The following is a 12,473-nucleotide window of genomic DNA, read 5'->3' as shown; positions in this document are numbered from 1 at the left end:
CTAAATAAGATTACTTAAAAGAATAAGTACCTTGTATCTCTTATTAATAAAGTATTTACTTAGCTAAGTTAAGCTAAGATTTTTACTAAGATTAATATCTAAAGTATATTCTATTAGATTTATATAGATCTTACCTCTAAGGAATATACTATGTTTTATACTTAGTATAAGAGTTATAAGTATAAAGTAATACTATTTAGTCTAATAAATAACTTAGCTATATTCTAATAGTATATAAATAATATACTCTTTAATTACTTAAATAATTTCTATATTATATACTTATATACTATTATTATTTACTTTAATAATCTTTTAAAGTATAAGAAATATATTAAAAAAGTTCTATAATACTTATAGTAATATAGACTCTTTATTAATATTTAGAAAAGCGAGTTTTATATTAAAAAGATTAAGTTCCTTAGCTTTTATATTATTACTAAAAGTATTAAGATTAACTTTAAAGTAATAATATATATAAATAACTAAGAATCTCTTATAATAATCTGAAGTATTTAATTATTCTTAAAGTTTTATAACTTCTACTAGAAATTTATTCTTAATTATAATAAAGTTACTAAATTACTAGTAGAACTTACTAGAGCCTTAGTCTTATTTAAGATAATACTTACTTAGCTAGTTATATTCTAAGCTTTAAAAGAAGCTATTTTATCTTTTACTTATCTTAAGTATTATAATATATTATATAAAATATAAATTAAGATTAATACCTTTAATAAAGTAATCTTAAGAGTATTATTATAAAAGTATAATAATAATTAATATCTAGTTAAATTCTTATCTAAGATTATAAATCTTACTAAACTTAACTATAATATCTATAATAAGGAAATACTAGCTATTATATACTCTCTTACTTATTAGAAAGTAAAGCTAGTATTATAAATAAGATATTAATAGTTCTAAGTTTTCTTAGATTATAAAGTACTAGAATACTTTATAACTATTCAGAAGCTTATAAGATAATAAGCTTATTAGTTAGAGATCTTAGTAAACTTCTACTTTACTATTATATATTATCTTAAGAATTAGAATATAATAGTAAATATACTATTATATAAAGAATAAGATATTAATAGATGAATTAAGATAAAAGATAAGTTATATACTTAGACTTTAATTTACTTAAGCTAGCTAAACTTATATATCTTAAAGGAGCTAGAAAAGCTTCTAAATATATATTACTTAGCTCTAGTTAAGTTCGAACTAAATAATAAAACTAATCTAGTTATAAAGCTTATTTATATCAATTAAACTTATAATAATCTAATAGTTTAATAAGAAGAATTAAAGGAACTTAACTTATAGTATACTCTCTAAGAAGATAGCTTACTATTATTTAAAAGTCGATTATAAGTCTTAAATATAAATAATTTATATATATAACTTATTTAGTATATTTATAACTAAGTCTTTATAGTTTATCTTAAGAAGTCTAAGATATTTAGCTTACTTTATATTAAATACTATTAGCTAAGTATACTTAAAGATATAGCTAGGTTTATATTAAACTACTTAGCTTATAATTATATAAACTACTATTAAGATATAATACTAAAGTACTTTTACTTTTTATTAATCCTTAATCGCTTATAATAATACTTAATTATAGACTTTAAGAGTATACTAAAGAATAAGTTTAAGTATAATTTAATACTTATTATAATAGACTATTTCTCTAAAGAAGTAATATTAATCTTTTATTTCTCTATATATATAACTTATAACTTAGTATAATTATTTATTTTTAATTACTAGAAGTTTAATAAACCTTTAGAAATAATAATATTAATTAAAAGCTTATAATTTATCTTCTTCTTTTAGAATAAGTTTTATTATATCTTTAGTATTAAAGTTAAACTCTTTACTACTTATTATACTTAAATAGATAATTAGATAGATATTATAAACTAGTACTTAGACTAACACTTTTAGATTTTTATTAATTACTATTAGAATAACTAGTCTAAGCTATTACTAGTAATAGATTATACTTAGCTAATTTTACTGTATAAGTCTCTAAGAATATCTTTATACTAATTAAAATATAAGTATAAGCTAAAGATAAGTTAGGATTAGAATAAGCTTTAGCTAAAAGTTAAGTAAATAGTTACTAAGAAGCTAAGTATTACTAATATATAAGTATTTACTTATTACTATAAATAAGTTTAAAGAAAAGCTTAAGAGTTCCTTTATAATTAATAAGAGAAGAAGTAATAAGATATAAATAAGTTATACTAAGAAGTTAACTAAGAGGTAAGCGATTTAGTATAAGTAACTATAAGGAATTAAAAAATATACTACTTAAAGAAGAAATTAAATAATTAATAAGTAAGCTTATTAAGAAAAAAGGTTACTTATTCTATTTAGATCTCTTAGCTTTAGTTAAAGTTTACTTTATTTTCTTTATAAATAAACTTTAATAATATAATAATAACTTACTCCTTAGATAAATACTCTAAGAATAAGAATTTATCTAAGTAGATATTAAATAAGAATAAGAAGTCTAAGATATCTTAAAAGTTTATTTTAAGTAAGATAAGATCTTATAATATTAAGCTAAATAAAAAAGTTTAATTTTAATTCTAAATTCTACTTTACTACTAAAAACTTTATAACTTATTTATATAAGCTTTAGAACTTCTATTAAGTATACTTTATAAAACTAAGACTACTTAAGCTACTTCTTAAATAGCTAACTATATAAAAAGTAGAAGATAATAGTATATATAATGACTAGTAGATAATACTATAATATCTAAAGTAAACTATAAGAAATTTTTTTATAGCTTAAAGATAAGCTTTCTTTAAAAGAAAAGGTAATATAATAGATTAATTATAATAAGCGAGTTATATAAGTAAGGCTGATATTATAAGGCTATAAGGCTAAAGTTATATAATAAACCTAAGATTAGCTTAGTTTACTACTAGCTACTTATATCTCCTTTACTTATTCTTAAGGCTTCTTAGGAACCTCTTCCTTTTATTATTTTTTCTACTTTATATTATAACTATTAATAAATACTTATTATACTATTATATTTAGATAATTTACTATTATTAGAATTATAATTATCCTTTAAGTTAAAAACTTATTATTAAAAGCTAAATAGCTTTATCTTTTTTAACTTAATAGTAAGATTAGTAAGTATCTTTATTATTTTTTAAAAGTTCTTATCTTATTTATTTTAATATTTAATAAGCTTTTTAATTTCCTTCTTACTTTTAAAGGTCTTAATTACTAGTATAAAAGTAAGGCATTTTTTAGAAGTAACCTTATTAGTTTTAAAAGTTCTTATTAGTAGAAGATATAGTATTATTATTAAAAGTTAAGAGAATTATATTATTTCTCTCTCTTATATTATATTTATAAAGTATAATATAAGTAAAAAAGGTTTAAAAGAGGTTATAAAAGTAAGTTTTTTTCTTTTAGTATTAAAGAGGTAGTAAAAATAACTATAAGAATAAAGCTATATTATAATTTATCTTCTCTTTTAAAAAAGCTAAGATTACTTATAAGGAAGTAATAAAAGTAAAAGTAAAAAGTATACTCTAGTTATAAATATAATCTAATTATACTTAAAAATACTTAAAGAAATAATAAAATATAAAAAGTAAAATAAAAAAAGTGAGCTAAAGATATAACTTAATTATACTTAAAAAGTACTTAAAGAATTCAGTTAAAGTAAATATTAAGACTGTTATAAGTAAAGTTAGTTTTTTCTAATATAATACTATAATAAAAGTCTTATAATAGTTATAATATAAAGTAGAAAAGATAATAAAAGAAAAAAGTTCTTAAGAAGCTTTAAAATTAAGTAGAAGAGATATAACTACTAGTAAACTAAGCTAGTCCTAGGTTTACTATATAACTCTAGCCTTATAGCTTTATAATATCAGCTTCGCCTACGTAACTAGCCTATCGTGATTAGTCTATTATACTCTTACCTTAAATAGTAAATGTAAGAACTATCCCTGAGAAAAGGATTATTCTAAGATAGTCCGAGGAACATTTATAAAAGAAAACGCTTTTCAAAGAAAAATCTATCTATAGATAATCCTAGGACTGTTCTCTACCTCTGCCTTTGTCTCTAAGGTAGGAATGCGGAGCCCCTAAACCGATAGCTTTGCACCGTGTAACAACTCAAGTACACGGAGAGAATCGGGCTCAGTGCCGGACGGAAAACACGCACAGCCTTCATGGCACACTAACGGAATGAACTGCTTCGGGGAGTTTGCTTCGGGAAGTCCATGAGATGGCCGATGAGGAGGTAGGCCAACTGCTCAACCACAAGGTGAGGTTGTGTCAATGTCGATATATGTGCTTATTTAGCTATATGGAAATGGGCCGCGGCGTCGACTCGCAAATTTATATTAAATTCCAGCCCAGCCTAACCCAGCCCAGCCCAGCCCCAGCGCGGCTCGCCGAAGTCAAGCCACTCCCGGGTCAGGGGCTAGCCAGCTGCCTGGCAAGCAGCAAGAACATCGGAATGCTTACGAAGTTATACTCTGCCGACCAAACACTGTACGAAGTACTGTACTGTACTGTACTGTAGAATAAACACGACAGACATAATCGAATCGAATCGACCCGAACAAACGACTGGGAGAGGGTTCTCGAATCAATTACTTATAAAGAGGTATTAACCTTTTCTTTTCTTTTCTTTTCTTTTCTTTTCTTTTCTTTTCTTTTCTTTTCTTTTCTTTTCTTTTCTTTTCTTTCCTTTCCTTTCTTTGCTCTGCTGTGCTACGTGTCCTCTTGAGCGTCGATGTCGATCGATAGTGACAGACAGACAGACAGACAGGGGCTGTTCCTCCTGGCACGCAGGCCGGGTGGTGGTCTGTTCGTGTTGGAATGGATCTTCCTGCAGTGCTAACACCTACCCACTGGCGGCCCGCCCAGAAGCAACATGGAGCGCAGGCGGTCCCAATCCAATCTTACCTAGAGTAGGTCCGAGGTCCTGTACCTAAATCTACTGTAAATTTACCTTGACCTTCCATTGACCCTTGGCCTCGGGACTAAAGGTGGACTCCAGACTAGCAGGGCCGGGCGGGCGTGGCGTGGAGTCTTGCGCGCACAGGGGCAGTGCGCAGAGCCATGCTGCTGGCCCGCCCCCGGACATTCCATGCCTTTCCTGCCGTTCAACCTACAACCTACAACCCACAACCTTTCTTCACAGTCTCATCAAGAAGTTGGATCCCCACTCAGTCTTGTGAAAGAAAAATCGGTCGTATCGACATTCGGGGACTTTCAATTTGATTCGCCGACATAATTTACAAGCCCGCGTTGAATCCCTCTGAAAGGAGTGGTCGATAATGTCCGCTGCATTGAGCTCGGTAAGTAGTGGCATTCGACCCCCTGTCTGAAGCTCCGCGCACCCATTTCGACCACCGAACGCGGTGAAGCAATGAAAGTTAAGGGGCAACTTTGACTGTATAGACGACTGAGCCCAGAGACTGACCGAGAGTGATGTGGGCTAGATTCGAAATCGTCGGAAGAAGACTGCGAAGAAGGGGTATACAATCCCCAGTTCCTGTAACTGGATGCCAATTTTGACCCTTGACCAGCGTCCAGTTTTGTTTGATGGTATGCGGAGGAAGCGGAACTGGTTTTGACTACTCATCACCCGGGGTCCCATATCAGACAGCTAATAGTCTCCGAAGGTAAAACGACATTTGTAAACACTCTGTGTGGGAGAAAGATCCTGGAGAGCAAAGACTGTGACGATGCGTCGAATGCACATCTGGAAGAGAGGGTGAGCATCAATCCGGTCACAGTTGGTATGTTGACACTTTTGCCCACCGAGAATGGACAGCGGTATCTTTCTGACACTTTCCATAGAATTAGAGATGGAGGAGGAGGGTACACGCATTGCACTTACCGTTGTTAACACACCCGGTTTCGGGGATCAGATTGACAACGAGGCGGGGTGAGTTATGATGCGAGAAAGCCTCGTGATCTCAAGCAACTGATGATTCCTAGCTTCGGAGAGATAATCAGCTATATCGAGAGGCAGTATGACGAGATCTTGGCAGTGGATTGTCGGATCAAGCGCAAACCACGCTTCCACGATACCCGCGTACATGCCCTTCTCTATTTCATCACACCAACTGGCCATGGGTTTGTGACTTCAATCTAACATCAATCTTCTGTTCGCGGAAGCTTACACGTGACAGACTTCGAGAACTTGACATCGAGCTCATGAGACGACTCTCACCTCGCGTGAACGTCATCCCTGTGATCGGAAAGGCCGACTCTCTCACCCCGTTTGAACTAGCAGCTTCGAAGAAACTAGTCATGGAAGACATCCAGCACTATCAGATACCAATCTATGACTTTCCTTACAATGATGAGGAAGATGACGAAGACACGATCGAAGAAAACGCCGAGTTACGTGGACTCATGCCTTTCGCAATCGTAGGTTCCGAGGATGTCGTTGAAGTATCTGGTCAGAAAATCAGAGCGAGGAGGTACCCCTGGGGGATTGTCGAAGTCGATAATCCGAAACACTCGGATTTCCTGGCTGTCAGAAGTGTACTCTTGCAAAGTCATCTTGCGGATCTGAAGCAGATTACACAAGACTTACTCTATGAAAATTACCGCACAGAGAAGCTCAGCAAGAGCGTCGAGGGAGGGGCCGAGGCGTAAGTGATCTTAGTTCCTTGGACGGATTGAAGCAGGAGCTAATGAGCACCACAGTGACTATTCCATGAACCCTGAGGATTTGGCCTCTCAGTCTGGCCGTATGACAGAGGAGCGCTTGACTCGTGAGCAAGATAAGCTCAAGGAGATTGAGCTGAGAATGCAGAAAGCTATCAACGAAAAGAGGCAACAGCTTCTCGTTCGCGAGAACGAACTAAAGGAGTTGGAAGCGAAGATGTATCGCGACCATCCGGAGCAGCTTGAACTTTCAACTTCAACCATTCAGGTGGGGTCTTGATTGCAAGTCTGTATGCCCTCGCACATTGTCTCTTGGCATTCGAAATTCTTGTATCATTATACATTAGCACTTATTAATACCCGCTGCAAGAAGACTTGGTAATGGAAAATGTTCGATATGGAATGGCGAAGTTTGTGATGAGGGACTTTCCCAATGATGCATCACATCACATACACGGCAAGATTTGGCTGACACGGGTACCTAAGAGCCATTTGAAATACTTGAGAGTCACCAATTCCGAGGAGTGCACGCCGGCAATGAGATCAGCGCACCCGTCCAAGTTTGCTACACAATTGTTTCTTAAATGCACAGCAGTCCGCTGTGCCGACCGTCAGATCCAGGCACGCCTTAACTTAATAAAACCTTCTCATGCGTTTTACTTCATACCTGGAGCATCTTTACATACATTAAAATTCGAAGCCTGCTCCGCCGACAAAGTCGGATCCATACCAACCACGGCCCCATTCTGGAGATTGTCAAGGTTGATACGTGGGCCGCTAAAGTTTTTCTTCCCATCCACGAACCATTGGACGATGGATATCACGAGAATGATGGAGAAGACGACACCACAGTAGTCTATAGGTCGTTAGACGACAGCTGCCCAGATGACGAGCGCGAATCTAGAGTAGGGAGCTAGGATTCTGGTAGGCCGCTTACTCATGTTGGTTCCTGTGACAGGAAGTTCCGGAGGGAATAGGAAGAGGATCGTCGTGATAATCACGTAACCAATACCAATCTCAAATACTTTGTCAGCCCATTATTCACCCTGAAGGTGCTTCGAGTCATACCAAATTTGCAGTCCAACCAACGAGAGCTGACAACTTAAAAGGCCTTGTGTCGGGAAGCATCTTCCGTCCACGAATGCAGTTGATAGCGATCGGTATACCGTAAGAGACTCCAAGCGCGACTACTGAGGCTGAGATGATGGCGTTGAATGCACTGTTGACTAGTCAGAGTCGAAGCTCGCTAGCGATTAGGGATGAACCACCTGCTGGACCCGAGGAAGATGCAGCCAAATAACAACACCAGTACGACATTGAGGAAGAGAGCATTGAGAGGCAGCCCAAGCTTAGGATGTACCTAGTTGGATTAGTTTGGAACCGACTCGAGGGGACTGACATCATGCCTTTGCAAATACACGGGATATGGGAAGGCCTCCATCTCTAGAATTTCGGGTCAGCGTCCACAACAGAATGTTTCATGGGTCGCGTTCTACCTGGCAAATGCATATGTCATTCGGCTCGAAGTAGTCATAATACTTGTTGTAGCAAAAAGCAGACATACGAGGGGAAATCTGGGCTGTCAGAAATAACCACATGTCTGGGAGCCAGAAGATACTCACATGAGGAGACAAATTGCTCCGGCCTTGTTTCTAGTCGCATTATAGAATATCTGCAGCAACGGCCCTGCAGATGACTCAATGACACCATCAGGGCCATCGATCTTGCCAGCCACGAAAAGTAATACTATCAAAAATATGAAGCCAGTGAAAACCCCAATCAGGACACATATAAACATGATCCGTGGTCCAACAACTGCTGCGTTAGGAATCTCTTCAATCATGTGCGCTACTGCGTCAAATCCAGTTAATGCAAGGCCTCCCTGCAGTAAGCCCAAGAGCCAGGCAATTCCATCGGGCCATCCCGTTTCATTGATGAATTCGGTGAAGACATAATCTGCAGAAGTATAATCTGGCGAGGCACAAGCAAGAACAGCGATGGAAATGACGACGAATCCAGTAATAGACCAGATGAAAGCCGTTCTCGTGATAATGGGTAATGACCCGGTCAGAAAAGAATTCACGACAAAGGCGAATAAAGTATATCCAATATAAATGAGGAATTGGTGCCATCTGTGAGGAATAAAGTCGGGGTGCATGAGTGATATGACACCGATAATAAGTTGGCTACCCAAAAGACCTCCGGAGCAGATGAGAGCTATCCAGCCACTGACGTTGATCCATCCTGTGATCCAGCGAAGAAGGGGTACCCAGGGCTTCCAACTTATCACCGCAACCCACTGTTTGGACTGATCAGTTCTGTTCATATCAAAGCTTCAATTTGAAGTGAAACACATCCCGAAAACATCCACCTACATGATATTGTCCGCCCGCAGTTGGATATGCGGATAGAAACTCCGCCAGAGATACTGCCAGAGCCAAATTACAGATACCAGCAGCTGCAGAAATGTCAGTGCATGCAAACCGTTAAATTGATTGACATACTGATCAATCCCCAGAGAACGGAGGTCGGCCCTCCACTCGGCAATGCCAAAGACAAGCTCGCAGCAAGTGCAGTCCAGGAGTTGAGAATTGCAAATGCCAGACCCAGCATTGCCAAAGGGGAGAAATTACGGTTTAATTCGCTCTTGTGCCCAAGAGCAGCCAATTGAGCCGCATCAGCATCGGTTTCAGGAGTTGGCGGCATGTTTGCGTTGTCGATCGAGGCGTTGGATCTCCGAGGCAGGTTCCCTGTGAGCGGAGGGCAGGTTCAAGAAGTGAAGTGAATCAAGACACAAGAGCAGATCTCCAAGCAAAGCTTATTCTTCGCTCCGAACTCCATCCACACTAGGTTTCCAAGTGTAGCAGCTTCTGATAACCGCTGATCTGACCTGATCCGACAACTAACCAATGCAAGGACAAGAAGTAGCTTGTGTCCCAGCAGAAGTGCAGAAGTGTCCTACGAGTATGAGACTATGACACCCTCACATCCAAAGGCGTTGTTCTTCATACGTAACGCGGTTTTGACGTCGCCGAGACAATCGTCCCTGTCGTCATCGTACAGTACTGGACAGGTAGGTAGAGTAGGTAGTTTATGTGTCTGCACATGCACATGCCCGTGCCGTGCCCTGCCCATGCGCACTGCCCACCTTTGGGGGCCGATCCTTACGAAGTCACTTCGTTCCTTTGTTACTCAGCTGCACTACTCAGTCTCAGTACTCGTACTAGTAACTGTCCTCTCCTCTCTCCTCTGTGCAGAGTGTGAGAGGTGCCGCCATGCTGAAGCTGGTCAGCCACAACCCCGCATTCTTGGCAGGGACTACTGTACTTAGTTTCCAGGATAAATAAACCCCTACCCTATAACTACTCCACCTACTTTTTACTACTCACGTGAATAATACTACTTTTACCTCCTAAGTAGAATTATTATTTGAATTACTAGTATTTTATATAGCTACCTTATGCTTTAATTATAGCTTTATAACGATCGTGTATAGTCTTAATAAGTTCTTTAACTTACTGATTTATAATTAAATTCTAAGCTTTAATTATAGCTATATAAAAACTATAGGTAAGATCAATAGATATTAGGGTATTTCTCTCAAATATAATCTTTTACCTAATCTTATATAGTCTTAATTAGATTTAAATCCGGTGAGTTTATAAGCTAAAAGATGAGTCGAATTCTAAGCCTCTTTATCTTTATAATTATAGCTTTTATAGCGTGACTAGTAGCGTTATCTTATATTAAAGTAAGTCTATAATAAGAGGTATACTATATAATAAGAGAAATAATATACTAGTAATAAGATTTAGAGGTAATTATACTCTAATCCTCCTCTTAAAATAGACTTAGACCTTTATCTTAGCTAGATATCCTTCCTTAAAATATCTAACTTATCTTTTTCCGTATCTTTAGCTCTAGATAATTAGTATATAAAACTTCTCTAGGTCATCGAGTAACTTTAACTCTCTTATATTTCCTTAGCTCTACTTACGTCTTATTAATCTAAAATATCTATCTCTACTATTCCTAGGTCTAATACTAATACTTATAAGCCTAAGTAAGTCAAGTATCTTATTACTCTTTAGAAAGAGAAAGCTTTAATAAAGTACTTCATCGAATAAAGCTTTTATATTTAAAAGCTATCTTAATAGTATAAACTAAGTAATTCTAGCTTAAGATTTGTAAGATATCTTTCTAAAGCGTTTAATAATTCTACTTTAAAGTGTAAACCTACTTAATTAGCTGTTTTTATTCTTTAGGACTAAAGAAAGAGCGATATCTAGATCTATTCTTTTATAGTATAACTTAGTATATAATTACGTATTAAACTTAACTTAGAGTTAGGTTTAATTATAAGGTAATATTATCTTTAGATTAGCTAGTGTAAAAGTATAAAGTCTATACTTAAAGGTACTAATCCTTAGTATAGTTTTAAGTGAGAGTCTTAGGCGTAAGTACTTTATATTCCGAAGTAGAGAAATCTACTAATAATTAAGATATAATAATTAATAATAATTTAACTATAAACTAAGTAAGAGTAATATAAAGTAGTATAAGAGGCTTATTATATAATTAGAGGAAGAAGGAGGTAAGAGGTACTTATACTAATCCTCCCTTAGAACCCTTTAGAATCACCTTACCTACAGGGTAGAGGTTTATTTATCCCTACCGCAAGTACTATAGTCATAGCCTAGTCTTAATCATCAGCTGACTAGCGGTAGGCTTCCTACCTTAGTAGAATCTGTGAGGCTGGACCCGCGGTCACCTGATAGTTATCTAGTAATTAAAAAAATTTAATAGTTAAAAATTCTTAGTGCCCCTAAAGCGGTTATTTAAATGCGACTATTATTATATTAAACAGTTATTTTAGTTTTAACTAGTAAGAAGTTTATTTATTAAGATAGATTTAATAATTAAGTTAATAGTTATATAAGTACTAATAGATATAATCAATAATAATTAAAAATTATTTAACAGTAATATTATACTAATAGTAGTAACTCTATATCTACTTATAGACTATTAAATCATATATAACACTTAGTTTTTTTAATAGTTTTTAGAATAGTCTTAGATACTATAGTTCTAGTAAGAGCTACTCTAGCTAAAAATCTTATGTTACTAGAAATATAGTTTATAGAATAATACGCTTTAAATTACTATATACTTCTACTTTACTTTTATTATATTATCTACTTTTATTTTATTCTACTACTCTAAAGTGTAAATCTTACTAGCTATTTTATATAAAAGGTTCTCTTTATCTCCTTAAATATCGCGTTTATTATAATTTAATCTTAGAATAGTTACGCCTTAAGCTAGTAAGGTAGTTTAAGAAGGTAATATCGTTTTATAAAAGATAAGTATATGAGGTATAGATTTAGTGCTCTATTAACTATTAATACTTTGAATATATCAGTGGATATAGCTCTAGCTTTATATCTCTTGGATATTACTACTATCGTACGTAACTCGACTAGGAATCGTCGAATATTAAGTGCTTTAAAAAAAGGGTAGAAAATCTATCTATTCTAAAAAGAGAAGCTCTAAGAGTAGCTAGAGATATTCAGAGGTTATTAATATAATTAAGCTGAGTCAGCTGAAGTAACCTACTGTTCTATAACTACTTAAAAGTATCCTCCTTTATTTCTTTCGTATCTTTCTTATTTACTTTTACTTACCTATAACTCTCTTATTATTATTCTTTCTTAAAATATACCTTAATTTAATATCTCAGAAGATTAAGTAGTATAAAAGAAAAAGAGCTACTTAAAATTCTTATACT

The 12,473-nt window shown here is 34.6% G+C and overlaps 2 protein-coding genes across 4 annotated transcripts; one reads left to right on the top strand and one right to left on the bottom strand.

Moving 5' to 3' along the window:
* Positions 1 to 3,894: 3,894 nt before the first annotated feature.
* On the top strand, positions 3,895 to 7,538 carry ONS95_008660 (uncharacterized protein). Of its 3 annotated transcripts, XM_058502203.1 has the most exons (10): positions 3,895 to 4,661; positions 4,819 to 4,999; positions 5,058 to 5,358; positions 5,503 to 5,537; positions 5,590 to 5,630; positions 5,686 to 5,802; positions 5,864 to 5,951; positions 6,005 to 6,142; positions 6,199 to 6,666; positions 6,722 to 7,538. In XM_058502203.1, exons 3-10 carry the CDS (start codon positions 5,338 to 5,340, stop codon positions 6,960 to 6,962), a joined length of 1,149 nt encoding a protein of 382 aa, XP_058361130.1. In that variant the 5' UTR covers positions 3,895 to 4,661; positions 4,819 to 4,999; positions 5,058 to 5,337; the 3' UTR covers positions 6,963 to 7,538. The 3 variants fall into 3 exon arrangements, with proteins under 3 accessions (XP_058361130.1, XP_058361129.1, XP_058361128.1); XM_058502202.1 differs by having other exon boundaries at positions 4,819 to 5,802; XM_058502201.1 differs by lacking the exons at positions 3,895 to 4,661; positions 4,819 to 4,999; positions 5,058 to 5,358; positions 5,503 to 5,537; positions 5,590 to 5,630 and having other exon boundaries at positions 5,685 to 6,142.
* ONS95_008659 (uncharacterized protein) lies at positions 7,156 to 9,960 on the bottom strand. The gene is made up of 9 exons (XM_058502200.1): positions 9,187 to 9,960; positions 9,058 to 9,140; positions 8,305 to 8,981; positions 8,179 to 8,256; positions 8,089 to 8,125; positions 7,951 to 8,042; positions 7,751 to 7,901; positions 7,620 to 7,698; positions 7,156 to 7,538 (listed from the first exon to the last, which is right to left on the bottom strand). The coding sequence occupies exons 1-9, from the start codon at positions 9,386 to 9,388 to the stop codon at positions 7,339 to 7,341; spliced, it is 1,599 nt and encodes a 532-aa protein (XP_058361127.1). The 5' UTR covers positions 9,389 to 9,960; the 3' UTR covers positions 7,156 to 7,338.
* Between the last annotated feature and the right edge of the window lie 2,513 nt (positions 9,961 to 12,473).

This window comes from Cadophora gregata (genome assembly GCF_030347475.1).
Source record: "Cadophora gregata isolate MNR1 chromosome Unknown scaffold_3, whole genome shotgun sequence".
Taxonomy (NCBI): Eukaryota; Fungi; Ascomycota; class Leotiomycetes; order Helotiales; family Ploettnerulaceae; genus Cadophora; species Cadophora gregata.
This window is presented reverse-complemented; position numbering and strand designations above follow the sequence as displayed.